At 51.5% G+C, this 25,911-nt stretch overlaps 10 protein-coding genes across 10 annotated transcripts; 4 read left to right on the forward strand and 6 right to left on the reverse strand.

Annotated features, from left to right (window-relative positions):
* Positions 1–303: 303 nt before the first annotated feature.
* SEPMUDRAFT_152216 (uncharacterized protein) lies at positions 304–1,585 on the reverse strand. The gene has a single exon (XM_016907310.1). It carries the CDS (start codon positions 1,337–1,339, stop codon positions 527–529), a length of 813 nt encoding a protein of 270 aa, XP_016756718.1. The 5' UTR covers positions 1,340–1,585; the 3' UTR covers positions 304–526.
* A 1,289-nt stretch (positions 1,586–2,874) lies between these two features.
* Positions 2,875–5,017, forward strand: SEPMUDRAFT_152218 (uncharacterized protein). Its single transcript, XM_016907311.1, has one exon. It carries the CDS (start codon positions 2,924–2,926, stop codon positions 3,950–3,952), a length of 1,029 nt encoding a protein of 342 aa, XP_016756719.1. The 5' UTR covers positions 2,875–2,923; the 3' UTR covers positions 3,953–5,017.
* SEPMUDRAFT_53736 (uncharacterized protein) lies at positions 4,937–6,790 on the forward strand (the record flags this gene model as incomplete). Its single annotated transcript, XM_016909275.1, has 1 exon — positions 4,937–6,790. The coding sequence occupies one exon, from the start codon at positions 4,937–4,939 to the stop codon at positions 6,788–6,790; it is 1,854 nt and encodes a 617-aa protein (XP_016756720.1).
* A 197-nt stretch (positions 6,791–6,987) lies between these two features.
* Positions 6,988–8,709, reverse strand: SEPMUDRAFT_121373 (triacylglycerol lipase; the record flags this gene model as incomplete). The annotated part of the gene is made up of 2 exons (XM_016901683.1): positions 6,988–8,053; positions 8,141–8,709. The coding sequence occupies 2 exons, from the start codon at positions 8,707–8,709 to the stop codon at positions 6,988–6,990; spliced, it is 1,635 nt and encodes a 544-aa protein (XP_016756721.1).
* A 926-nt stretch (positions 8,710–9,635) lies between these two features.
* On the reverse strand, positions 9,636–11,435 carry SEPMUDRAFT_152219 (uncharacterized protein). The gene is made up of 6 exons (XM_016907312.1): positions 11,233–11,435; positions 11,112–11,145; positions 10,953–11,041; positions 10,857–10,887; positions 10,087–10,601; positions 9,636–10,026 (listed from the first exon to the last, which is right to left on the reverse strand). The coding sequence occupies exons 1-6, from the start codon at positions 11,332–11,334 to the stop codon at positions 9,877–9,879; spliced, it is 921 nt and encodes a 306-aa protein (XP_016756722.1). The 5' UTR covers positions 11,335–11,435; the 3' UTR covers positions 9,636–9,876.
* Positions 11,436–12,015: 580 nt separating this feature from the next.
* Positions 12,016–13,948, reverse strand: SEPMUDRAFT_128911 (uncharacterized protein). The gene has a single exon (XM_016902243.1). It carries the CDS (start codon positions 13,724–13,726, stop codon positions 12,527–12,529), a length of 1,200 nt encoding a protein of 399 aa, XP_016756723.1. The 5' UTR covers positions 13,727–13,948; the 3' UTR covers positions 12,016–12,526.
* A 1,852-nt stretch (positions 13,949–15,800) lies between these two features.
* On the reverse strand, positions 15,801–18,518 carry SEPMUDRAFT_74387 (polysaccharide deacetylase family protein). The gene is made up of 3 exons (XM_016910063.1): positions 18,394–18,518; positions 17,536–18,305; positions 15,801–17,075 (listed from the first exon to the last, which is right to left on the reverse strand). Exons 1-3 carry the CDS (start codon positions 18,479–18,481, stop codon positions 16,107–16,109), a joined length of 1,827 nt encoding a protein of 608 aa, XP_016756724.1. The 5' UTR covers positions 18,482–18,518; the 3' UTR covers positions 15,801–16,106.
* Positions 18,519–20,914: 2,396 nt separating this feature from the next.
* SEPMUDRAFT_152224 (uncharacterized protein) lies at positions 20,915–22,628 on the forward strand. The gene has a single exon (XM_016907313.1). The coding sequence runs from the start codon at positions 21,156–21,158 to the stop codon at positions 22,047–22,049; it is 894 nt and encodes a 297-aa protein (XP_016756725.1). The 5' UTR covers positions 20,915–21,155; the 3' UTR covers positions 22,050–22,628.
* Positions 22,629–23,018: 390 nt separating this feature from the next.
* Positions 23,019–24,195, reverse strand: SEPMUDRAFT_159455 (DnaJ-domain-containing protein). The gene is made up of 2 exons (XM_016907848.1): positions 23,963–24,195; positions 23,019–23,905 (listed from the first exon to the last, which is right to left on the reverse strand). The coding sequence occupies exons 1-2, from the start codon at positions 24,148–24,150 to the stop codon at positions 23,185–23,187; spliced, it is 909 nt and encodes a 302-aa protein (XP_016756726.1). The 5' UTR covers positions 24,151–24,195; the 3' UTR covers positions 23,019–23,184.
* Positions 24,196–24,387: 192 nt separating this feature from the next.
* On the forward strand, positions 24,388–25,908 carry SEPMUDRAFT_152228 (uncharacterized protein). The gene is made up of 2 exons (XM_016907314.1): positions 24,388–25,067; positions 25,135–25,908. The coding sequence occupies exons 1-2, from the start codon at positions 24,401–24,403 to the stop codon at positions 25,632–25,634; spliced, it is 1,167 nt and encodes a 388-aa protein (XP_016756727.1). The 5' UTR covers positions 24,388–24,400; the 3' UTR covers positions 25,635–25,908.
* Positions 25,909–25,911: the final 3 nt, after the last annotated feature.

A 25,911-nucleotide genomic window follows, 5' to 3' on the forward strand; every position in this document is an offset into this window, starting at 1 on the left:
GTTTTCGACTTATTCGGCTCGACTTGCCGGGCCAGCGGACCTGGAAAACACATTTGGAGTCTCTTGAATTGATCGATCAGGTATTGCAGGCAAGTCATTTCTGCTGTTAAGCTGTCATATACTGCTATACCGATAGCACAGATGCGCTCGACAACAAGCCAATATGCCAACCAGGACTAGGCAGAGAGAAGACTGCCTAATGCAGAACAACGAAACCAAAGAGGGATTCTCCACATCCGAGATGAAGTCCACATGCCTACAACGAATAGAAATAAACCGAGATCGAGTAGCTGATCACGTAGCGCTCTTTCTTACAAGTTCTTACAAGCGAATGCTACAGACAGCTTCTCCCAGTAGATCTTGGACGTCCCACCCGTACTGGAATTCGTCATTTCATTCTCATCTTAAAAAAATTTACAACAATTGTACAAATCTTTTCCTTCCCATTGTCATTTTGATACAAAAATTTACAATTATACAAAAATCTTTCTCCTTCTCATTTCTTTTAAAAAGACAGCTTCCTTCGCTATAGCGCCCATGCAACAGCACCAAATAACGCTATTACTCCCACACTCCACATAACATGATTCCTTTGTCCAGCAGAGCCTTGCGTGCTCGTACTCGTACTCGTCGTGGGAGTCGCAGCCATTGTCGGTGGAGAAGCCGTGTCCATTGTGATGCTACCGCTCGACGTCTCGCTGCTCTGCGTAGCGGTCATTGTGACTACAGTCGGTATACTCTGGCTCGTGCTCATGGTAACGGATAGCAGTGTTTGTCCACTCCCATACGTGCTTTGCACCACTGTTGCTGTGCTCTCGTTCGCAATAATCTGTAGCGCTCCACTCGAGGCGAGCGAGTATGTGGCGTCGCTCATGGTAGCAGCTTCTCCGCCGACCGTGACGGTAGGCCCGCCTCCGATGGCGAGGGCATCTGTATTTGCGGTGGGTACGGCAGCTGTGATTGTATAGCCATCTCCAGTGAGGACAATGACTGTGCCGATGGTGGCGAGTGATGGGATGACGCCGCCATTGAAGGCGGACGGCATAGGTGCAGCAGCGGCTGTAGGAGCTGACATTGTTCCAGTGGAAGTATCTGAGTGCTGATCGTTGTACGAAGATGGAAGTGCTGTGGCTTTTGTAGTGGTAGGTCGTATTTCAGATGCGTTAGGCGGCTGTGAAGTCCGGCTGACGTGGGGGGCGGACAAAGAAGACAAAGCGAGACTGGTTGGTAAGCCCGAAACGTCCGTCGTGCTAAACGTCGATAATGCCGCTGTCAAGATGGAGAGTGCGGCTGCAGCATTCCCCAGTGCTGGATTTGCACCAGTTGTATAGGACGCCATCGTGTTGTAGTCACGTGTGACCGAGCGGCCATACTTTGGCGCGAGCGCCTGCGTAGACGCGTCGGCGGGCTCGGCTGACGACGGAGGATCGTAGCTGAAAGGCTAGTGCTATTAAAGAAGATGCTGGCTCGTGAGCTGCGCGCGCGGGTATGAAGCTGATATCCCGCTATTCGTCCATGGCACCGCGCCTCTCGTATTTGGAGCTGTGTGTAGGTGGTATGTATTGTGTCGAGACCAGCTTCGACTCCAAGCTGCGAATCGTTACTATTTGACCAGTCCAGCTCTGACGCTAGTGTTTCGTATTGTACGTCAGCAGAGCAAGACGGAGTCTCAGGATCGTGGTTCCAGGCTACCTCCTATGATGGGTGCGCAATATATAGTTAATCTTGCTGGTCACTGTTGGCCACAAAGCGCTTATTACAATATGCCTACTCTTAGTAGCGCGGGTGGCACTGCCATCACCTGCCGGCAAGTCTGTTGCCTGTCCATAGACCGTTGCCAGCCAAAGTCTGCTCTCCGACAGGATTGGCCCGTGTCGCTTCCGCGCCACACATTTGCCAAGTTTTCGCTGCATGTTGACCACTCAGGCACAAGCTCCCGAATTTTCAATGAAACGGCTAAAACGGGATTGATATCACTCCAGATAGTGTTGCACCCAGGTCCTGCTGTCGTTGTAGTTACGAAAGCCTCCAGAACAGCATTCGCAAGTTAGGGGAGGATGGAAGCCTACATCCGGCAAAAATCTTGACATGCATGGGCGCTTGCTGGAACAGGCCAGTCCAAATCCGCATAGTCAAATCATTGGTACTTGTCGAACCAGACACAGATACAGGTGTAAACTGCTGTCTCGACCTGTCCAGAACTAGCAGATTGATTCTGTCATCGAACTGGCGCGTACAGTGCTTGTACCTATACAAGGAAGCTTGCTCGTCCGTCAGTGATTCGTGGTAATACGTGGAACAGGATAGATGTGGAGCTTACAACAATGTGCATCAACTATAGGCAAAAAGAGCAGTAGCTTTGAAGAGAGAGCCTGAGCGAAGACCTACATGTTCGAATACATACTATGCTGTACTACCAGGCCAAAGGGATCAAAGACATTAGGGTCCTGAGCATCTTGAACATCGGGAAGAGGAAAGCCAAGTCTACCGCCGGACGTGTCCTTCGGCACGGCAGATTGTGCTCGCAGTAGATATTGGACAGTGTCTGGTGACCATATCAGTAGGGCTTGCTGCGCCGTGCAATTGTAGACGAAGACGGGTCAGGCCATTGAGGAGAGCTAGATAGCCGCGGAGCTGTGGTGATAGGTCCTCAATCAGCGCTTCGCAGCATAAGCGACATGAAAGGACGCCAAGAAGGTCGATCGGTGAAGCAGCTGGAGAGCATATCGTGTTCAGACAAGAAGTCCCTTGCTGAGAGGGGTGGAGGTGTTGGAGTAGAGAAGAGCAGAGTGAGTAGGTTAGGTACAGGTAGTGAGGAAAGGAGATTCATGCCAAGCCCGTCTGTCCGCTTCACCTCCGAGAACATGGAATCCCTCATGTACTCCCTCCCATTGATAAACTACCACCACACCCGCAGCTCACCATGCAGCGCCTCGCAGACCGCGTCCGGAAGGCGGAACGTGCGATCGCGAAGAAGAAGACCAAAGAGGCCGAATACCGCCTCCGCGCCGAAGCGTGGGAGCGCAACCAAACACGAATTCGCACCGTCAGATATTACAATGCGCTCTTCCGAGCAGACCGCGCCAACCGCGCCATCGACTGGGCTGCAGGTCCTCTCCTCGCACCGCGCCGTGATGCTGGCGACAAACAAAATACATATGGCGCCATCGACATCTACAACTTGCAGCCACCCGAGAAAGAGCCTGACAGCAGACTGGAAAAGACGGAATGGCAGCTGTACGTGGGCGATCGAGTCGTCATCACGCGAGGAAGAGATGTGGGCAAGATTGGCGAGATTGATGAGATTAGTGAGGAGATGGATGCCGTCCGCGTGAAGGGACTGAATCAAATCGACGTTTTCACCCCCGAGTGGATGAAACAGTCCCACTCGCAGGATGGAGACACCATTACTGTGGATCAGATGATCAGTCGAAAAGATGTCAAATTGGTCTTTCCTCTGCCCGATCCTGCGACGGGCATTCCACGAGATGCTGTTATTGAGCGGTTGGAAACAAAGGTATCGAATGGAGAGACATACAGAGTGATTCCGGGAACAACTACGATCATTCCCAGACCTCAGGCAGTAGAAACCCCGATCGACGATCAAGAGTTCGACGATGATACCCGCCGGATCTCAGTGGAGCAGAGGACGTTCCGGCCCTTTCTGCTCAGGCCGCCTATGCCTATGACTGTGATTGATGAACTGAGAAACAAGTTTTCGAAATTCCGAACCAGACATGAGTACGAGTATACTATGCGGAAACAGGCGGAAGAGGCCAGGGAGCAAGCGAGAACGGGAGTGAGCAAGACGATGAGGACCCCGTTGCAGGAATTAGCGCAACTGAGGGCGAAGCAGAAGAAGCTGCAGGAGAAGGAATTGACGAGGGATCAGTTGGCGAAGATTGGAGAGGCCATTGTACAAGAGCAAGCGAGAATAAAAGCCACGGTGTAATGCACTGGTGCATGATACAAATGGATTGTAAGATACCCGTGTACAGTCACCACGGTATTGATGTGTCACAGTGCACTAGTATGCCGATGACAGTACGCTTCCGCACAGGAAATCTGGTTGAACTCATTCGGCCGCGCGGTCGTGACGCTTGGGACGAAGACAATTTATAGGGCCGGACCTTGAGACCCATTGAGCTCGACGTCATACCCCCTTTCTTTCTGTAACGGCACCGAAAGTTGTTCCAAATATATGTTAACATTCCTCTGGAGACATCCCTTTCCCAAGCAGCAATATGCTGTGGCCGTCCCTCGCCTACTGCTGGCCACAGCATAAAGGCTTGTCGCAATGGACCGAGCCGAGCGCATACTACTAGCTGCACCGTTCAAGGTCCGCAAGGAGCGGGCCAAAGCTTGTTGCATCCCTTTCGAAGTTTTCGATTCTCTAGCAGACGTCTCGGTGGTACTGATGGAAGCCATCAAGCATTACATTTCCACTTGAATGGTAGTTTACTGTACACCCTATCAGCAGATTGTTATGTTTATGTACTGATGACGAGCCGATCAAGCCCGACGTTCTCCGAACTAGACAACAACTCCTCAACCCTGCGCTTCCTCGTGTGATGCAGGTGTCAAGCACTCAGGCCGAAAGAGGCATACGGTACATACAGCCTCACTGAAAGGCATCGATAGGCTCTTGATGGACAGACAGCATGAAACACTCTGACTCGTGCAGGCTCAAACTTAAGTCTCAGCCGCGTACCTATGCCCTATATTCAGCATTGCACAAACCAGATCGTCATGTGGAACATACTGGTCAGCAAAGCACCGTAACCCCTAACATGGAATGCCAACAACAACAAAAGAACGACTTCACGAACCTCCACCCATGCCCGTGTCTATGCTCCTCCACGCGAGTCGCGCATTGCGCTTGACAGCAGCGTTGACGCTGCTATGTTTTCTCGTCCTAGTATTATTCTGGCGCTCAATGATCACCTTGCCTCAACGCAGCAGCATCGAACCTCATCGGCTCCCGCAAAGGCAAGTCCTGCGTGACTGGTCCAATGCCAAGGACACCACCACCACCCACCCCAGAGTGCCTTGCACAGGTGCACGAGGCGTACTCCTCGACTCTTCAAATGTGCTGGATGTTCCCCGACCGACACAGCGAGATCTAGGACGAGATTATCCCGAGCCCACTTTTGGTTCATATGATGCTTTGGGCCTTTCCAAGGGATGGATGACTTTTGAGCAGCGATATGGGCCATACGGGTACGAGAAAAATTCCAGCTCAGAGGCTCGTCATACTTCTCCTTCAGTCGACTGGAACAGCGTCGATTGGGGCGCGCTGGTAGATGAATGCGCCAAGGCCAATGATGCGAGATTTCGTCTGCCCAAGGTGATGTCGCAACGACGACCCAGATTTCGTCTTTTCGACGACAACGATGCCAAGCAGCATCAGGAGGAGGAAGAAACGGAGGTCCCACAGCACGAGACAGGCCGACAAGCGATTATTCTCCGCACATGGAGCACCTACGAATACTACCCCGAAGATCTCTGGAATCTCCGATCCATCATCACCGAAGCCTCTCTGGCCACACACGGCGATTACCAAGTATTTCTCCTCGTCGACCTCAAATGCGGCGAGGCATGTCAAGACGTCTTCACGAATGCGACGCTGCACCAAGAAATTCTCGAAAAATCCGTCCCCAAAGAATTTTGGAATGTGGCGGTTTTGGTGCATGAGAATTTGCAACGGAGTTGGTATCCGAAAGTGGAAGAGACGCGATCCATGTGGCAGATTATGCAACCATTGCAATTATTTGCGCATTTTTATCCCGAATTCGATCATTATTGGCAGTTGGAAATGGATGCGCGATTTACGGGAAATGTGGGAAATATGCTGCAGGCCTTTGACCTTTTCGGTCGTGAACAACCGTATAAACAAGCGCGCGAAAGAGCTTCGTGGGCGTACATGTCGAGTCAACATGGAACGTATGCGGAATTTTCTTCTGCGATTAATTCTTCTCTGAATGGAAATGCTACCATTTGGGGTCCTGATAGGATTAAAAATGTCGAACCCCTTCTCCTGCCCAATAACAACGACAACAAAAACGATCCTCTCCCCCCATCCCCCCTTCAAGATAATTTCACTCACGCCCTTCACCGCCCCGCCGACCTTCTCCTTCTCACACAACTCAACGACGTGCGGCTCTTCGAAAGACACTCCGACTGGGTTTTCGCCGAATGGTATCTCGGAGGTTTCACGCCCCACATCCCACGATACATGTCCGTTCCCGCACAAGCACGAGCTTCATATTCTCTCCTCGAAGCCATTCATCGATCGCAACATGAACAAGGTTTACGCGTGGCGAGTGAAGCTACGTTGCCGAGTTGGGCTCTGTGGCTCGGATTGAAAATTGTGGGACTTCCGATTCCGAGGTTTCAGTTTCCTGAGAGGGAAGCGCATGAATTGGGTTGGGTGTTGAATGGGGGTTTACCTGGGGAAAAAGGGAGATTTGAGGATGGGATTGCGAGGGGTGATGGAGTTTATCGGGGGAGTTCGTTGGGGTTCTTTTTGAGACCGTTGACGTTTGATTGGTGGTCTTCGTTGTGTGATCCTATGTGGGAGTGGTGGATGATGGAGGGGGAGGAGGGGGAAGATGGGGAGAGGGAGAGGGAGGAGGAGGAGAGGAAGAAGAAGGATGGAAATCATCCGGAATATGTGGTTGTTCCGAAGAAGGAATTACCGGGGTTTATGCATATGGTGGATGGAGAGGTGTATATGCCGGAGATGTTGTTGCATCCGAGGAAGAGTAATCTGTACCATGCGCCAGGGTGAGTGATGATTATGGCGATGAGAAAAAGTTCTTGGATTGTTTTTGGAAAAAAAAAGGTGAATCCCAGACACATATCCCCCAGTATTGCACTTGCTGTGCTTCGAATCCGTTACTCACAAGAAAAGAAAAAGCATGGAGCAGAAGAACGGAATCTGCTTTTCTTTCTTTCTTATAGTGCATACCTCCCCTTCCCTCCCCTCTACAACTCTATCAAATCATCAATACTCGTCAAATACGCACACTGCCTCTGCTGCCTCCCCGGTACCTCCTCCATCTCCGTCCGATTCGTCTGAAACATCAACCTGGACCCATCCAATTCCACACTCCCATAAACCTCCCACCTCGGCGAACCCTCCCTCCGCATCTCATTCGGATCCCCCGTCGTCCTAATAAAACTCGTCCAATAGCCTTGCACCTCAGGTACAATCGCCGCATTCTCGCCTCCCGGTAAATAACTCTCGGGTCCGCCACCCTGAGTATTCTCCGGTCCAAAAATCGCTTGAACTTCAATCGTATGAGTGACTCCCAATCCCTCTGCGGCATCAGCAGGATCGATGACGTTCCAACGATAATTGTAGGAAGGGATGGAATTTGCAGAGAGAATTGATGAAACGCGAATTCCGGGACATATGTATCGCAGAGAGCCATATGCGTCTGCGGCTTGACGGAAAAACGGGCCGGTGTTGTTGAAGCAGCACGGTGGTTGGTCTGTGACTGGAAACAAAGAATTGATGGTGCCGAGTTGAAGAGGGGTGAGAGAGGGGAATTGGGATTGGATAAATGTGCTCGTTTGGCTGTATGAGGAGGTGGATTTCGGGGCGAAGAGGGTTCCTTCGTCCGTGTCGTCGCCGTAGATTGCGGGGACTTTGATGAATTTTCCTTGGGCATATGCGTTGAGGGTGTAGTCGCTGACGAAGTCGTAGTCGAGCGTGGGTCCGTACATGAAGAGAGGTGCGTTTTGGGCACCGGGGTAGGGAGTGTTGAAGTTTTGGGCTTGGAGTTCTGTGGCGGTGAGGTTTCGGAGACATGTCAGGGTGTCGTTGCTGTCCATACATCCCGTGCGAATGACAATGTTGTTGTATGCGAATTGGGATTCGGCAACTGTTCTCAGGTCCGGGAATGATTGCGATTCTGCTGCTGAGGCCTGGAAGAGGCCGTCGTCTCGTCCTCCATACGCAGTAACGTGAAGACATACACTTTGACCCCCAGCACTGGCGCCTCCCAGAGTGACACGCGAAGGGTCGCCGCCAAAGGAAGTGATGTACCTACAGTAAAAACATAATCAAGTCAGTAAATCATCCGTTGTCCTCCAAACCCCTCCCATTCACTCACGAACGGGACAGTCTCCTTACTTTTGCACCCACTCCAACGCCTTTCTCTGATCTTTCAATCCATTATTAATACTCCCACCCTTTTCCACCTCAGCACCCGCCAAAAACCCATACAATCCAACCCGATAATTCAACTGCACCACAATCGCATCATACTCGGCCGCTTGAATAATCCCCGAACCATCATAATTGAGATTACTCAACTGATTAAACCCTCCACCTTGCACCCAAAAGAACACGGGCAATTTACTCTCCACAGTCGCATTACTCGGTGCATGCACACTCAAAAACAAACAATCTTCATCATGTTCGTCATCGGGCGCATTACTGCCCGTCTGACCTGTAAACAAACAAGTTTTGCCCGGCTCCGTGGCGGAGATGGTGCCGTTGTTTTGCGGTGCAGGATCTTGAGGTGCTTGGAATCGTAAATCGCCAATGGGAGGTGCTGCATAGCGGAGTCCGAGCCATTTCGTAATGCCGTTGTCGAGTGCTTCGCCCGAATATGTTGCGTAGTCGAGACTGACGAGTGGTGAGACGGCGTTTACGCTGCTTGCTAATGATGCGAGAGAAGTCCATGGTAGTAGCCTCATGTTGTAGGTAAGGTACCTAGAGGTAGGTATGATTGATTATAACCAACACCTAACTCTGTGTCAATATCTGAGTGAGAAAGAGAAAGAGAGAGAGAAAAGAAAGCAACAAGGCGACTGCAGTCTTCTTTTTAACGGATGGACCGAATGGGTGGTATAGCCTATTGCCGTCCGTACCGTATAACAACACACCGACACCTACCGTACCGTACGTAACCAGTAATGCATACATACCTTACCTCCTAGTTAACCTCCTACTTAGTACCAATAAACAAGCTTATACCTCCTAACCCGAGGCAAGTGACCTCCCACCGGATGCACAGTTGCACACTCGGCTCCAGCAGCATCATTTATCCCCCCAGAGAAACAAACATCTCTCCTAGGAGGTAAGTCTCCATAATCCCCCTCTTTTTTCCAAGCCCACTTTTTTTTTGTTTCCTGCAAGTAGAAGACTTTTCTCGGGGCATTTTTCGCCTACTTCCTATAGTAGGGTACCTGAAAACTTCTTCGCAAAAGATTAGTATAAGGGTAGGATAGCGATAGGGCCGCGTCGTCGTTGTCGTCGTCTCTTCTTTCTTCTTCTTCTTTCTTCTTCTTGTCATAAGTATTATCTAGTATCTAAACAGTATACTCTCGACAATCCATATAATAAATAGCCAAGAAGAATAAATAAAAAAAGAAAGAAGTAAATAGATACAACCAGACTCGTAGTATAGCGTAGCGTGGCCGAGTTCAGGTTCGAGTATATTAGTTAATTAAGGTAGTGTTCATAGGAGGAGGTTACAGCTTGCAGCTTTGCCCCCGCGGGAGGTTGGAAACCGACCCGGAAATGTGGACGACGAGGATTAGAATGTGGAAAAAATGCGGAGTCTCCAGGCGGAGAAACAAAGATCCTTGCAAGCACCACCACATTTGATTTTGTTATTACAAGGCATACCACCAGCTGATGACGAGACATGAGGATGCAGAAAGGCTTCCACAAGTACGGCTTGCTTTGCTTAGCGGGGGGTATAATAACACAAACTAGCTGGGCGAAACTGAATACTGAAGAATGGCGTAGCGAAGAAGAAACTCGCTTCATCCCAGGAATCCGCACATCCCATTCGCTCGCTCTGCCAAACACGTCTTTGCGACCTCCACACTGTATCTCCTTTTTTGGGGTGGGGGCATTTAACCCTCAAAGGCGAGCGAAACACCCACCTTGTGACCAGCTTCATTGAGCGCTTTGGTGTCGAGCGAAAGACCAAGGCCGATGGTGGTGCCGGCGTTGAGCTTGGTGCTGTAGGCGAGAGCTGCAATGCCGCGGTCGTTGATCTTGGCCTGTCGAATACGTCAGAGTCACATCTTTCACCCTCGCACTCATCCGGGCGGATTACTCACCTTGGCAAATGACAGTGGGTCCAGCTTGTACTTGGAGGCGAGCTCCAAACCGCTAGCTTTCTGTGCCTGCACGTCGTACCCGGCCTTGGCACCAACCTCGACAGCCGTGTTGACCTTCTGGTAATAGCTGGCAGCAATCTGAGTCAGGTTCTGCGTGCCGACGATGCTGGCCACGTAGCTAGGAGTCTGGTAACCGAGACCGAGAGAGTAGCGAGTGACAGCGGCCTTCTGGACATCGTAACCCGCCTCACCACCGACGAGGAAACCGTCAGAGCCGGCAACGACATCGACAATGGCGTCAATGTTGCCCTTGGCGGTCGCGTAGTTGACGAATGCGCGTGAGTGGACATTGGGGTTCTTGAAGGCCAGGTTGACCTTCTGGGCGGCGGAGCCCTCCTTCGAGGGGTTCCAGAGGTTCTGAAGGTCGATCTTGACACCAGGAGCAACGGCATCAGTGAGCTCGACCTTGCTGTCAAGCAGAGACGCGGTCGACCATGCTTGGGTGATGGTGACACCTTTGCGTTTAATCGTCAGCCCGAAGTCACTATATGTGCCAAAGCTACTTGGCTGTCCAATAGCGAAAACATAGATTCGGGAGCGGAGAGGCGCGGGTATCGCCAATATCTGAATGGACATCAGGCGCACGAACCCCTGCGGCCGCTGCGAATACTGTTTCTTCTCTTTCACTTTCTTTCTGCGCGTTGCTGTGGGTGTAGGGTGTGGGTCTGTTGTGGTGGGTTCTGAAGACGAAAGAGATGTTATGTGCGTACCATGAGGCTTGATTGCATGCTTGCCCTCGATCTGTCCTTCGGGTTAGCACGAAGACGCTTCCATGCATGGTGGTGCAGGTGGATTCAGGGACATACGGATCCTGCGGTCACGCCGTCGAAGCCCTGCTTGCCCTTGATGGTGACATTGGTACCGCTTGGTGCCTTGAGCTTGACATCAAGAGTCGCTGGAGCGTGCAGTCAGTATTCGAGTCCTTCTTTTGCTTTCGGCAGCTCTTGTGGTCGGAACCCACGAACCTTGGCTGGTGTGGTAGAAGTCTTTGTTGATGAGCTGTGCCGTCCGTTAGCACAGTTCGATGTCTGTCCACCTCCACCGCGTCTCTCCGTAGCGCGCGCGGCACTGTCTGGTATTGCATACATCGTTGGCAGCTTTGCTGAGGTCGCCGAATGCAGGGATGGGAATCAGCGGCGCGAGCGCGCGCTCGGCCTTGTGCTCTGCAGATTGGAACAAGTTGCTCATGTTTTCGGTGCGAGGGGGCGATGGATGGAAGAAGTGGTGGATCCAAGATGCGATTGTGGTGGTGCGGTGATGAGTGGGTGCAAGATGTTCCTGAAAGTGAGAGAGAGCGTGTGTTATTTAGGTAGAAGCCAGGGAGCTTTCTCAGACAAGACGCGGGTAAAAGTTCGGGAGAGCTCGCAACCAATCCGCACGGCCACGCGAACAAGCCATGCAGGAAAAGTTACAGAACCTGAGGCACGCACCCGGAGATCACGCAGTGTTTCGTCCTCGTGATATAGAAACGCGCTCATCGCCATTGTCGAGACAATAACAATACCAGGTAACAATAAATAAGACAGCGTGAGGACCACGAATCGGCCTTACTACCACCCTCGAGGTATCAAGGTCAAGATTGCTCCTTTCACGCAAAGGGGGCAGCAAACTGCACTTACATATATAATACCTACCTGGTAGTAATGATGAGTTGGGGTTACCCACCTGCAACATCCAAGGCAGACGACATGCAAGCTCCAGCGCCGACCAGCGTGGGATGCGTGGCTCGCTAGGAGGTATGTGGAACTTGATTGCTGCATACCTACATGTACATGTAGCGAAGGCTCTGACCAGGGAGAGTTACCTGTTGCAAGACGCTGTTCTGCACTGCTCCCATGTCCATCGTTCTTGGAGGGGGAAAGTGGCTTTGTGGAACTCGATGCAGTCGTGAATATGCTGGGAAATATGTAATGGCATGGTCTTGCCTGGTATTAGCCTACGGTACATGGAATGTCCAACTTTGAGAGCCATCGTAATGACCATCGTCAAGCCTCAGTCTTCGCCTCCTTCGACGTCTCTCGTCCTGCACACAAAATGAAACAAAATGTAGTGTTACTGCCTTCGCCGTGCCATGCCTGTCGGCAGGCAACTATGCCAACAAACAAATCAATGAAATTTCTCGAACGAACGCCTTCGCAATGATGTTTCCCCCGTGTGTCATAGCACCGACGGCGATCAAATATATATATATATGCGAGTCGCAGTCGTGACAGCACAGTCGTCTCCAATGCTCCCCTTCTGTGAGGAGAAATCGAGAAACAAAGCAGCGCGGACCGCTTCACTCCTCGCACAATCCAAAAAAGAAAAAGAAAGCCCCCACGCCGACCGCACACTTTGCTTTTGGACATGAACAGAATCGCGTTATGGGAACGAATATAGCTTAGAAATTTTGCGCAATTCCCCCTTGCTGGTAATTGCCGGGCTGTTGTATCCGTGTGTTCCGGCGTGCACTCACGTCTTGCACGATTGGCATACCGTCGGGGTTGCTGGCTCCTCCATACGTGCCATCGCCGTATGGACCGTGTTGGCTGTAGCCAAAACCAGAGGCTGGGTTATACGCGTCGTAAGACTGAGGCATGCTGCCAGGTGGTGGCGAGACATCGCTCACGTCGGATTGGCCGGCAGCAGAGTAGGTCGAAGAAGCGTTGGAAGGCCCTCGCTTCATTCCGGACTGGTTCATACCCGCAATGGGTGCTTGCCCGAGGTCACCGACCTGGTCGCCGCCCATGGTGTCCGGCCGTTGGTGCAGCATGGCATCGCCGCTGTGACCGTCGCTGCCTTCTCCAGATCCTGCACCTCGGTATGGGTTGCTTCCCGCGTCCGAGAGCTGACCTTGCGTGTGGCCACTCGTCAACGTTGTAGACATCTTCCTTGATCCACCCGTGGCCGCGCCCCATCCCCGATAGCCGCTGCTATCCTCTGTCATTTCCGCGCCATTTTCCGATGCGACAGTAGGCAGCGTCGGATCATTGTTGGGGTTAAATCCGTAGTCCTCTACCTCCTTACGGCGTGCCTCCTCGGCCGCTTTCTTCGCCTTGCGTTTCCGCCATAGGAAGATGCCAGCAAGCACGAGGAGCGCAACGGCTACGACGGGGACGACGACTGCAATGGCAGTGACGCCTGCCGTGCTCAGGCCTCCTCCGCCGTTGTTCGATGATGAAGAGCCGGCAGTGTTCTGCAATCCGGTAGATGATGTTCGCGATGCGCTGGTGGCGGTGACCTGGGTCGCGACGGGAACGTTCGTGGCCTCATTGGTCCGCGTGATGACCACCGTCACCGGGGTGTTGGGCTCGCCGGGAGAGGTTCCGGTTGCGGTTACTATGGATGTGATCACTTGTGTAGTTGCAGGTATGGATGACTCGGATATGGTTGAGGTCGAGACGGGCTGGTTTGGCTCCGTGGTTGGCGCCGGTGCGTTCGCTGTGGTGGTGGGTGGTGGTGCAGGAGTGGTCGTGTCGAGAATAGATGATGAGACTGCAGAGCTAATGGATGAGAGTATAGATGAAGATTCGGCGGAGGTGGTTGTCGCCGGCGCACTCGTCGTCGTCGTCGTAGGGGCGGCGGAGGAAGTGGTGGCCATGATGGACGTGCTGCTCACAGTGCTGACGGCAGAAGAAGAATCGGGGGTCACAGCAGAGCTAGCGAGTGGCGTGGAGACGGTCGAGGATGGTGCGTCCACGCCTGCGCACAAAGAAAGATTAGAAAGAGGGCGGGTAAAGAATGGTAGACAGGCAAAAGGTAAAAGGTGATGATGGTAGTGGTGGTAGGTGGTGGTGGTAGACTACCGCGACGTACTGGTGGTCGTGTTGGAAGACATGGTGCGAGGAGCAAGCAGAAAGGCGAGACGAGCGACGAGTTCGAGTTGTCGAGGGATGCCCTGGGCCGTGCCCGGGCTGCTAATTGGCTGTGGGTGGCTGAAAGGGCGGCAGAATCAGCTCGCGTGGAATGTCGAGGCTGGCTGGCATCAACCCGGTGGCCCGGCGTGCCCAGAACGCTGTGAAGAGGGCAGTGAGTGTGTGGGGGAGGGGGAGAGAGAGAGAGAGACAACAACGACAACAACGACAACAAAGAGAGAAGAAGCAAAGCGGCCTTTGTGGGTGCAGAGAAAGGCGCGTGGAATAGCGAAAGTGAATAGTGCACAAGAAGATACGAAGAATTGATGCTGCTGACAGGGCCCGTCCTGTTCTCCCAGTTTGCAGCGCACAGGAGAAGGACGGGATGGCATAGGATGGGATGACCCACTCTACCTGACCTTGTTCTACTTTTACAAGACGCTGCTGCTTGCTGGCTCTGGCTCTGCCACTCTGGTTGCTGGCTCCCGTCTGGCGGCGTTTGGCGCACTCGAAACGGCGATCCGTTCTTGCCGCTTAGTCCAGGGGAATAGATACGAACGCGGCACGACTACGAGTAAAGATAGCTGCTAGGTACTGTACATAAGGTACCTCCTAGTATACCTGACTGTTTGCAGTAGAGTACATACCTCTAGGTATCTGTGACAGGTGGTAAGTAGTGCCTGGTAGCTCTCTTCCATCAGGTTCAGTCTCACCTGGCTCTCTTTCTCACGCCCGCGACATCTCATCTCATCACCATGGGCAATCGACCATGAACTTTCACGAAAGTTTCACTTTGAGAGATGTTCTACTGGGCGACCCGACGGCTCCAGAAGAATCGTTGACGACGAACCATCCTCTGCCCCCCGTCGCCCCCGACGTGCGCTGATCCTCGCTATCACAATCTCGCCTAGCAGCGCTAACTGCTCTCCGCCATACCATATACGGCATGTCATCTCTCAGTTATACCGCCATCGACGTAGCCGTTGAGTATAACTTTTTTTCGAGGCTGGGGCGGGCTCCCATTCGTAGGCCATGCGCCGCATGCGGCACACGATTTGGCAGAAACTATACTGGCATGTCCCACGTTCTTTTCCGGGTGTGTGTGAACTGTGAAATATATGATGAAGGAGGAGGAGAAGATATCTTCGCCTTCTGCTTCACCGGACAGAGACAGATCGTTCCGTCCGGCGTCCGTAGAGAGCCATACCCTCCCTGCCTCTGTATCAGAAGAGACTCTGAGCTGGAGTGCACTGTGAGTGATTTGCATAAAATTCTACTGTAACAGCCTCGTCAAGAAAAAAACTCCCCAATGAGGAATTGTTCCGACACGAGTGTGCTCTGCGCCATGAAGAGCTGACGACGAGGGCCCGCTGCTATTACTCATGATGTGGTGGGCATCCCCGGCCGAGGCTTGTCCTGTGAAACGACGTGAGTTACATGGCACTGTGACATGCAACCTCAATAGTCCAATGCAGATGCTATATACATGTAAGATGCAGAAAAGCCCACTACCTTTAGGAGGTACCTCCTAGAACAGCAGAGATCAGAATAGGTGGCACCTGAGAATAGCAGACGCCAAGCCGGATCACTTTGTACTGACTGGTAAACCCCCGTTGTTACCTGACTCATGCAAGCTTTCCAGGTATCCGAGCAGCAGACACGAAAGTCGTCCCACCTGGGCAGGGAAATTCTATGTATCTGTATCGTGTATACAGGACCTATGGATGAGAGAGCTTGTTGTCGGCCTCTCACAATAGCCATATGCTGACCGCACCAACAGAAGAGACACATGATGTCTTTTATTTTAGGTAACTAACTATAGGGGAAGTAATATCACGAGCTGATTTTGGTAGTGAGGTAGCGTCCGGGCCAACGAGTACCGACTGCAGTAGCAGATGCCTTCCGCCTCCGTATCGTGGAACACACCAATGGAAGGCATCCAAGAAGCAGAGATACCTCCTTACCTCTCTCCTCTCAAGGTACGACAGCATTCTTCGGCCTTCACGAAGACGCGTGGACGCTGGATGCTGGCTGGGCCCGCCTCAGCCCGTCTCCAAGCGGATTCGATGATCAGCCTCTTCCACGCAGAATGAGTGCAATATATGGAATTCCCATCAGTGGGCAACCTCAGTTCTGACTGGCTCGCCATTGCTCAGCAATCTGGCCATATGTCAAGAACTCGACCTCGTCACCAAAGCTCTGCAGCCATTTCAAGAACCTCTCAATCATCCCAATTACATGCGCCATGCCACTCGTGTCCGGATGAATTATAATACTAAACACCACCGTATCATTTCTCCCGTCCGCAATCTCACTCCGGAGCCACTCGAATCGATCCTTCCACATATTCTCCACCACTCTCACATCCACATATCCCGCCGAATTCGCCACATTGGGATAGAATTGCAAAGGCGTCATATCCTCCGCATACCAATTCACAGGAATTTCTACCACGGCGCTCTTCGGCAGCAGCTCCGTAAAATTCGGGCTCGGAACCATCCAATCCACCGCATTCGCTTCCGGCTGGAAAGCAATCGTGCACATGGGTGGTGGATCCCGAGGGAGAAAATAGGGAACACTGTCAAAGTGACTCAGAGAAGAATCCCACGCAAAATCATATCGCTGCAACAAGGCAATCGTGCGCTCTTGCATCTGATACAGCGGAGCACGATAGCCCACCGGACGCTTTCCCCCCGTCACCTTCTCCACGAGCGCAATACATTTCTTCAAGACATCCTCTTCCTGCTCCGCCGTCATTTGCGCCGCGGATTCGTGCGCGTAGCCATGCAAGGCGATTTCTGCTCCACTGGCCACAATGGCTTGAGTCTGCTCGGGAAAGGTCTCAATGGAGTGGCCTGGGATGCACCAGGTGACTTTGTCAGAGATGTCGAGTTTCTCGAACAGTCGGAGCAGTCGGGGCACGCCTGTCGTGGCGCTGAAGTAGCCTGCGGAGTAGTCGGCAGTGGTAGTTTTCTCGTGTTGTCCCGTGCCGAGCCAGCCGCTGACGGCGTCGAAGTCGATGCTCCAGGCGATTTGGATTTTGGGTTTGGGTGGATGAGTTGTTGTTGTTGTTGTTGAGGTGGACATTCTTCCTTGCTAGGTACACCTACGATGGACTGACTGTGAACAAACAGTGCAGGGCTTCCGCCGCGCGAGAGCGATGTGAGCTCTCAAGTGGCATTTACCTGTTAAGTACATAAGGTAGGTCAGGTCAGGTACCTAGGTAAGGGTAATATTGTGAAGATTAGGTGCATGTGGGCGTGGACAAGAGCTTCCAGCGGCTCAAATATCACGTAATCGCATCTGGCCGAAAGCTCCAATATGCACTAATCCTCGTCTAGAGTAGCCGATCTTGTTTGCGGTATACCGATACGATATGATACCTACCTGTACCTGACCTAGGAGGTAATGATGCTCACACAACGGTCTTTCAGGGAGTCTCATCAAATCTCCCGCCATACCCTGTACAACGCTCATTGCAACGTCCGTACCAGGTAAACAACACTCAAGGCACAGGAGGATCGGCCTTGTGCCCCCAGGCCTTGGTGCCCTTCACCTCTTCCTCTCTCCAAAGCACACGTCCCTCCATACCCCCATCCACACTGATACACTGTCCACTAATATGGCCACTCGCCCTGTGACTAGCAAGAAACACCACCGTCCTCGCCACATCCTCTGGTTGAGCAATTTTCTTCAACGCCGCTGTCCCTTGCGCTTCCCAATACAATTCCCTCGCATCATCCAATCGATCTCCTATCAATTCGGTATTCACCCACCCAGGCGCTACCGCATTGATCCTTCCTCGAGAATTTATTTTCACAATCTCGTTCTTGACCGTCGGAACAAGTCCATATTGTAACCCTGCTTTTCCAGATGCATACTCCACATGACCTGCTTGACCGAATTTTCCACATTCGGATCCCGTTACGACAATTGCCAAATTTTGCAATTCCCTTTCTTTTCCCCCTTCTTTTTCTTGGTTTTCTTCTTCTTGCGCAGCAATCGCCGCCCGCAAAAAATACTTCACAGTCAAAAAACTGCCTCGCACATTTACGCGATATACGTCTTCCCACGTCTCGAGGGGCATGTCCCAGATGTAGGAGTGGGATTGTTCGTTGGTGATTCCGGCGTTGACGCAGAGGATGTTGATGGGGCCGAAATGCGAAATTGCTTGCTCGATGGATTGGGAAATGGAGGTTTCGCTGGAAATGTCTCCTTGGAGGTGGAAGATGGGGGGAGGGAGAGTTTGGGGTTCTTTTTCTGCTTCTTCTTTTGGAGGGGGAGGGGGAGGGCGTAGGTCGTGAGCTGTTACTTTGCAGCCGGCGGCTGGATGGTTTGGATATATAGATAGTCAGTAATATGTTTTTTTTCCCTTTTTTGTTGAGATTGAATATTCTGAGGGCTGAATACTAACCAACGAGTTCTTTCACAATAGCGCTTCCAATCCCGCCTTGCGCTCCTGTCACAAAGGCATGGAGGCCTTCGATAGCGAGAAAAGACATCTTGTTCTTCTTCTTCTTCTGCCTTGTTGTATTCTGGAGAATACCTGTAAAAGGTAAGGTAAGGTAGGTAGTCTTGGGAACTGAGCTGCAGTTCGTTATTACCTGCGTTTGAAGAGTTCTTTGATGAGATTAGTAGGTGTTGTTACATGTACTGCTTGCTATCTTACTGGGGGTTAGATATGGATGGATTGGTTGTTCGTGTAAACATTGACGGCATTCCTCAGTAGCTATGAGAGCTACATGTACCTACCTGTACGCCGCTTACGTAAAATACGGTTCATACATGAGTTCAGGTAGACTGAGGTACATGTAATCTGCTGTGTTTCTTCCAAACCACATTAGGCGGAGTTGGGTCCAACATGTCAGTCACTCTTTTCAAGAGCCTTGAGGATATGTAGTGACTGTCAACGTGGCAGTAACATGTAGTAGCTGCACAAGATGCCACTACAGTTCTTTGATTGCATCTACGATATTCGTTCAACTCAGCTCAGCCTAAGGTAAGGTAACGCTGCAAGTAAGCGCCGTAAGAACCAAGACGTAACAGGTACTCATGCTGTGCTACCTATACACACAACACACACAGTCTTACTTACCTGTACATATATATCTTTTGCGCGTTCGAGGGTAAGACATCTATAACAGACAGACAGAGACAGACGGCGATAGGTACCTTGATCATTGTTAAAAGCTACCTGGTATACAAGATAATTTGGAGCATACCAATACCAATACCGGAAGAGCACTATAATACAAGCAGATAGGCTAGGTAGGTATCTTCCTCTGCTACCTAGGTAGGTAGGTAGGTATATTTCATCCGCAATTCGAGCAATTCGAGCTTTCGACTTCCAATTATTAGCCTACCAGTCCCAATTCATCTCATCAATCATGTTTGCATTTTGAATCGTTAGCAGCAAGCGGATAGATGGGTGCCGTAACCTAAGGTATTGGCCTGACAACACGCAAGTGTCGTTCGCGAGTCGGACGGGCTTTTACAGATGTGCAGAAGTAGAAAAGTATCTGTGGAGCTTTGAGAAGCACTACCGCAAGCGGTACTCTCTGTGTGAAAAAGGTACCTACGGTCTGCCACGCTGACGGCTAGAGGACACTGCAGCTATTACCTGAACTACCTAGGTACTCGTTTGAGGCGGAAGCCCTCTCTGACTTGCATACTCTACGGGACTGATAGTTCCTCGTTTATCTCACTTTATTAACAACAAGAGGTGAGTCCATGTATTCTTGATAGAAAACTACCTACAACATGAGGTTATGCATAACTTAGATCTTCACGTTGTTGTTGTTGTTGTTGTTTGTTTGTTTGTTTTGTTACTGCATCGGGGAGCATCAGGGAGCGGCACCAAAAACACATAACAGCCGATTTTAGGTACCTCCTACAAGTATACGTTTGTGATGCTCCACTGCACGGGCGGGCAATTTCGGTTTGGTTCCCCCGATGCAGATGACGGCATTGTTGAGAATTTTTCAAGGTGTAGGAGGTAGGTGTATGCGCACAGGGTGGTCTGGACTTTTGGACTTTGTGAATGAGTGACGAATTCATGTGTGATGTTCAGGTACCTCCTATTATTGATGGATGGACCCTTTGAATCGGCGTCATTGCGAGGCGAGATTGTAGGTACCTTGGAACATCTCTGGGCGGTCTTTTATTGTATTTCTCTTTTCGCGAACCACATTCTTCAAATATATGATGCGCGCCTGGGTAGCTCCCAAGAGAGGAACAAAAACGAGTCGTGTTGTGAAGAGAAGAGACTGAAGACTAGAACACCAACTACCGTACCGTCCCCACAACACGCACGAGTAACGATAGCGCAAGTGGGTGGCTGCAGTGCAGGTCAACGTGGCTCTGGCCGATTCGCATCACCTACACCCAAACAATCCGTTCTGTTTTTGTGCCTTGCACATGACTCGCTCGATGGATAGTGCCGCCCCGTGCTGCGGGAAAGGATTTTGCCTTGCCGACTGGAGTGAATGGTGAAACTCAGGAACAGTGGGTGGAGGCAAAGGAGGCAACGAAAATTCTCTTTCTCATTTTCAGCTCTGCAGTGGACTTCTCGGACAAGCACGAGAATGTGGTCAACACAGACATCAGCCAGTGTTACGGGTCAGACATGCAGAGAGAGGCCATGATGGTGATTGTGGAGTCCGAGTGAAGGCAATCAAGGCATGCGATTGGCACTTGGCTCGAGAGCACTAATGCATCAGGGACGACTAGTGAAAGTGGATGGCCAACTTCCCCTGTTGGCCTGGCCTGGTTGACGCGGGCCCGGGCCTTGGCTTTTTGGCTTTGGCGCTGCGCTGAGCCTCTGAGGATGAGAGAGCTGAGAGGCTGTCGCAAGTCGCAAGAAATCCCCCCCATGGCCCATGCTGCCTGTTAAGTAGCCGCTGCTCTCCTTACCCTCTCTCTCCCTCTCTTTACGCGCCATCACAGGTCTGAAGGTCCCTCTTTCGTCCTCCATACACACACTCCTTCACCTACACCAGTCGTTCCCTTGGATCTTTGACAGATCAGCACACTCCTTGTGTCGGAAGTATACCTCAGAGCCAGTACAGATCACCCCAGTCGTCGATATATCGCAAGCCGATCACCAGTCCTTTACCCCCCCCCCCCAAGAAAAAGAACAGAAACGAAGCAAAATTCGTGTGCATATTCAGCATTATCATGTATACCAACAGCCTTCTCGTCGCCTCTGGCGCTCTCTTCGCTGCCGCTGCAGCTGTGCCCATGGTTGAGCCACACGGGCACCACCACAGGCATGCTCGCGACATTGTCTGGGTTCCCCACACGGAGGTGGTACTCGAAACCGTTGCAGTGACCATGACCGTTTGGGTCGATCCCGAAGAGACTGCCCCGACAACTACAACAACGGCCACCCCAACGAGCTACCCACCACAGTATGCCGCGCCTGCGCCAGAGCCAGAGCCAGCTGAGACCACTCCTGCGGCCTACAGTCCACCTGCGCCTCCCGCGTACACTCCTCAAACCAGCAGCTCATCATCGAGCACTTCTGTCTACGTGGCTCCAGTGCCCACCACCACTTCCACTCCCGTTGCGCCCACTCCATATGTCGCACCTACGACGACCACGCCAGCTCCATATGTCGCACCAACCACGACTACGCCAGTACCCGTCTATGTTGCGCCCACTCCCTCCCCTCCAGCACCAGCACCAGCGGCACCTTCCGAATCGACCGGGAGCTCCAGTGGCGGTCTCGGCGGCATGGCTTCTGTGGGCATGACCCATACCGGCGATTTGACCTGGTATGAAGTTGGACTCGGTGCGTGTGGCAAGACCAACGTAGCAAGCGATTCTGTTGTCGCTGTCGCCGAAAGCCTGTTTGATACCTTCAGCACTGGCAACCCCAACACCAACCCCCTCTGTGGCAAAACCATCACCATCACTGGCAAGGACGGCTCGAAATACCCAGCGACAGTCGTAGACCGTTGCACCGGCTGCAAAGTGTCCGACTTGGACCTGTCGCAAGATTTCTTCAACAAAGTCACCGACCACGGCGACGGTCGTGTCGGTGGCATGTCATGGTGCTTTGATGATTAAAAAGGTCCATCATGCTGAACAGCGCATGATTTTCCCCCTTTTCGGCAGCATTTCTTACCCACCCCAGTCCTCGTTGGCTTCGGAGTTGACCTCGGGCAAACGGACAACCTGCGCACACACACACAAACACATAGGTGTACACACAGACACACGAGAGCAGTCCAATGTGAGACAGTTTCTTTTTACGACATTTACGACAAAAGGCGAGAGATTATACCACCCACATTTTTTCAGAAAAAGAGAAAAAGTCCTTCTTCTTCACCACCCTGAATATAAGGCAAGCAAAGCAAGCACAGCATAGCATAAGCAGGCCTGACGCAACAAAAAAACAAAAACCATTTTTGAGATAAATGATCATCACGGCACGATTTGTAACGCGAAGACTTACACTCCCTTACTGTATCTATCTAACCGATCATTGTTTATGACCTGGTAGATGGGAGGTGGGATGAGAGAGTGTGTCTCGCGCGACCATTTTTTTGTTGAGATGGTACTTTTTTTGGTACCTACCTTACGCTTCTTGTTTATAGATTTTGCAAAACCAGACATTTTTCATGAAACACAGTCTTGAACTTTTTCCGATGTTATTGTCTGTCTTTTCGTGTGCAAAAAACCTGTCTGCTTAGTGCAGTCCCCCCTGTCCCTCCTGAGCAAAATTTAGGAGGTAGGTAGGTATATCGTTTGAGAATATACATGTACTGGGTACTCATAAACTTATAAACTCATACCGTAGGCACCTTACCTACCTTACCTACCTTACCTACCTTAGGTACTTATAGCTCTTCTCGCTCTTCTCGCTCGCTCTTTTTTTTTTGTTTCTCCAAAATCCTTACGGCGAATGTACCTATATAACTTGTTAAGAAAGAAATGTAGATTTGTTTGTTTTTCTTTTCCCTCCCCTGGGCGAGAAATGGGATAGAGGGATGGATAGAGGGATGGATGGATGGATGGATAATAAGGTAGAAGTTCGGGGTACGTTGCTTGTCTGTCGAATACAGTACTAAGGTATCTATATACCTCTACCTATAACTTTGGGTCTGAAGAAGGTTACCTTGCTGAGGAAGGTATTCTTTTTATCGATATGCCAGGGTATCGTATTGCAGAATTTTCCATCTTTATATCCCCTTCAACAACCTCATTCGACTGCCACACTCTTCTTGCCCGCCTTAGTCGTCGTCGTCGAAGGTTTGCCACCACTATTCGCAAACATGCCCGTAATGGCCGCAATACCACCCAACACGCCTCCAATGACAAAAAAGTTGAAGAGAGTACTACTGCCGCCCACATCATCAAAACTCGCTCCTTGTTTCCGTCGAATTCTCGCTCGAACTCGATTCCTCTCGTGTCTCTCTCTGCGAATCTGCTCATGGGTTTTGTAATGTCCTTGCGCGTCGAAATGGGGTACATCGTCATCGAACCCCGTCGCGAAGCCTCCGGGTCCCATTCCCGGGCCCTGAGGTCCTGATGCGGAGCGTCCTTGTGCTTCGTGGGTGTGAGAGGCTCGCTCAGAGGCTTCTTGACGTTTCGTGCCGTGATCACCCCAGCCGCCGGATTTGTAAAAGGAGGGTGGAGGGCCCTTGAATTGCGTTCGGCGTCTACTCAAACCGCTGGGAGCTCGACCACCGGGGCCTGTTGAGGCCATGTGGGAGGAGTGGGAGCCGTGAGCGTAGGATGGTCCTCCATGTCCGGTGCCGCTTGCTGGCTGTGTGCGGAGGAAGTCTCGATCGTAGCGCTGTTTCTTCTCGGGTGAGCCAAGGGTCGCGTAGGCTTCGGAGATTTGGACGAAGCGTTGGGAGGCGGAGGGATCGTTGGGGTGCAGATCGGGGTGGTTGGCTTTGGAGAGCGTGTAGAAGGACCTGTGTGGTGGTTAGGATGCTGTCGTGTACTCGAGTGGAGGAGTCGAAGGAACGCACTTCTTGATGTCCTTGGGACTGGCATTGGTCGGAATGTTCAATGTCTCGTAGTGATTCGGTGGCTCAGCGTTCAAGCTGGCCGATGTTCGAAATGGTCGCGTGTTGAAGGAGAAGCCATAGTCATTGGGAGGTGGAAGGCGAAGACATGATGACAACGTCCGCCGGACAGCGCATGATCGTACAATCATGCCAGAGACGCGACATTGACGAGGCGAAGAGGAAGCGGAAGCGAGAATTGTCCAATAGCTGTGGTAGAATACATGTATGTGATGTAGAGAGTGAACGACATCGGTGAGGTCATGGAACCTTGTTATCCTCGTCGTTAGGGTTAGGGTTGCGGCGATAAGCGAGCCACGCGCAAGCTACCATACCTCCACCATAGGTACCTTCATTTCGCGAACACACTCACTCACAACATCCATCACGTCCGCGTACACGATGCAGCGAATACGAAAAGCAGCGAAATGGACGCAGCAAGACCGGCGATGGCGGCGAGTAGACGCGACTAATCCTCTTCCCGACTACAGCAAATACAACGTCAAAGCCGACATACCAGAATACGATGAAGCAACCTACGAACAGCACCTGCAACACGATGACTGGACCAAAGCAGAAACGGACTATTTGGTCGAATTGTATCAGGACTGCAACGGCAAGTGGCCAGTCATATGGGATCACTATGAATTTGAGGATAAGACGCGCAGCATGGAGGAGTTGAAGGCACGCTTCTACAAAATATCCGCACAACTGCTGCAATTGAGAACGCCCATTCAGTCCATGGGTACCTCTGAATTCGAGCTTTACACCACACTCAACACGTTTGATCCCGCCAAGGAGGAGTCACGGAAGAGTCTCGCCAAGGGTCATCTGTATCGCAAGGCGAATGAGGTGGACGAGGAGACGGTCTTGCTCGCTGAATTGCAGCGCATCATGCTCAATCAGGCTACGCTCGATGCTCAGAGGGAGGAACTGAGAAGACGGTTGGATTACCCACATGCAGCCACCAACGGATACCAGTATTCCACTTCACAGGCGCTTACTCAGTTGTGGCAGCAGTTGCTTCAGCAAGATCGTATGAAGAAGAATCCACGTCTTAAGGCTACTGGTACGTTCTGTGGCCCTCTGCTCAACACCCTACCTTCCGCATGTGATATGATACTAACTCTGACCAGGAAACCCCAACTACGATGGCTTTGTGCAATCAGGCGGTATGCAACCCCCCCAATCCGCTCGAGGTCCACGGGACAGCACAGCCGGCCTCTCAGACGTCGGAGGCTCTACTCGCGATCGCCGTGGGACCAGAGGCGAATCCATCAGCGGAAACGCCCCTCACACGCCCGGACACCAACTCCCCGTCTCCCTTTCCCCCGCCGATCAAACTCGCATGGGCGTCGTAATTCTCCCTCCCGAATCCAAAACTTCCGGCGGAATCAGTTTCGCTTCCGATCGACTCACCAAGCCCCGAGTAGCAAAAAGTTCCGTACAATCAGAAAAAATCGCCACAATCCTCTCTGTCGCGGGCGTTCCAGAGGTCATACCATTACCCACGCCGAGCGTCGTGGAGGCTTTTGAGGTGATTATGAGTAAAGTGCACACGTTGATGGATATGAGAAAATTGGGAGAAAAGGATGAATTGGAACTCAAGGTCAGGAGATCTGAAAGTCAATCGTGAGAACGGCACGCACGCACGTTTTCCCGCAAAAATGTTTTTCTTTTTTCTTCTTCTTTCTTTTTTTCTTTCTTTTTTTCTTTCTTTTCTTTAACGAGTGGTTTGATGGTTTTTCTTTGGGGTTGGAATTGCATTCATGTTATTAGCGAGGCGCTGGACGGTCACGGAAGGAGAGAGAGAGAGAGAGAGCTTGCTACACTGTAGTTGAGCTGAAGCCCTCTGCTCTGCTCTGCTCTGCTCTTACGCGGTCACACAATGAGAAAAGTTAATCAATGAACAA

This window comes from Sphaerulina musiva, assembly GCF_000320565.1.
Source record: "Sphaerulina musiva SO2202 unplaced genomic scaffold SEPMUscaffold_12, whole genome shotgun sequence".
Taxonomy (NCBI): Eukaryota; Fungi; Ascomycota; class Dothideomycetes; order Mycosphaerellales; family Mycosphaerellaceae; genus Sphaerulina; species Sphaerulina musiva.

What these genes read in the sequence shown, in the direction of transcription:
- SEPMUDRAFT_152216 (XM_016907310.1), bottom strand. Translation starts at nt 1,339, where the DNA reads ATGGCGTCCTATACAACTGGTGCAAATCCAGCACTGGGGAATGCTGCA.
- SEPMUDRAFT_152218 (XM_016907311.1), top strand. Translation starts at nt 2,924, where the DNA reads ATGCAGCGCCTCGCAGACCGCGTCCGGAAGGCGGAACGTGCGATCGCG.
- SEPMUDRAFT_152219 (XM_016907312.1), bottom strand. Translation starts at nt 11,334, where the DNA reads ATGAGCAACTTGTTCCAATCTGCAGAGCACAAGGCCGAGCGCGCGCTC. An exon ending in ACGGCGTGACCGCAGGATCC is followed by an intron (nt 10,888 to 10,952) that starts GTATGTCCCTGA and finishes CCCGAAGGACAG; the next exon opens with ATCGAGGGCAAGCATGCAAT. An exon ending in GCATGCAATCAAGCCTCATG is followed by an intron (nt 10,602 to 10,856) that starts GTACGCACATAA and finishes TTAAACGCAAAG; the next exon opens with GTGTCACCATCACCCAAGCA.
- SEPMUDRAFT_128911 (XM_016902243.1), bottom strand. Translation starts at nt 13,726, where the DNA reads ATGGCCACCACTTCCTCCGCCGCCCCTACGACGACGACGACGAGTGCG.
- SEPMUDRAFT_74387 (XM_016910063.1), bottom strand. Translation starts at nt 18,481, where the DNA reads ATGTCTTTTCTCGCTATCGAAGGCCTCCATGCCTTTGTGACAGGAGCG. An exon ending in TATTGTGAAAGAACTCGTTG is followed by an intron (nt 18,306 to 18,393) that starts GTTAGTATTCAG and finishes CAAACCATCCAG; the next exon opens with CCGCCGGCTGCAAAGTAACA. An exon ending in TGCTTTGGAGAGAGGAAGAG is followed by an intron (nt 17,076 to 17,535) that starts GTGAAGGGCACC and finishes AGGTGTACCTAG; the next exon opens with CAAGGAAGAATGTCCACCTC.
- SEPMUDRAFT_152224 (XM_016907313.1), top strand. Translation starts at nt 21,156, where the DNA reads ATGTATACCAACAGCCTTCTCGTCGCCTCTGGCGCTCTCTTCGCTGCC.
- SEPMUDRAFT_159455 (XM_016907848.1), bottom strand. Translation starts at nt 24,150, where the DNA reads ATGATTGTACGATCATGCGCTGTCCGGCGGACGTTGTCATCATGTCTT. An exon ending in AGTCCCAAGGACATCAAGAA is followed by an intron (nt 23,906 to 23,962) that starts GTGCGTTCCTTC and finishes ACCACCACACAG; the next exon opens with GTCCTTCTACACGCTCTCCA.
- SEPMUDRAFT_152228 (XM_016907314.1), top strand. Translation starts at nt 24,401, where the DNA reads ATGCAGCGAATACGAAAAGCAGCGAAATGGACGCAGCAAGACCGGCGA. An exon ending in TCCACGTCTTAAGGCTACTG is followed by an intron (nt 25,068 to 25,134) that starts GTACGTTCTGTG and finishes AACTCTGACCAG; the next exon opens with GAAACCCCAACTACGATGGC.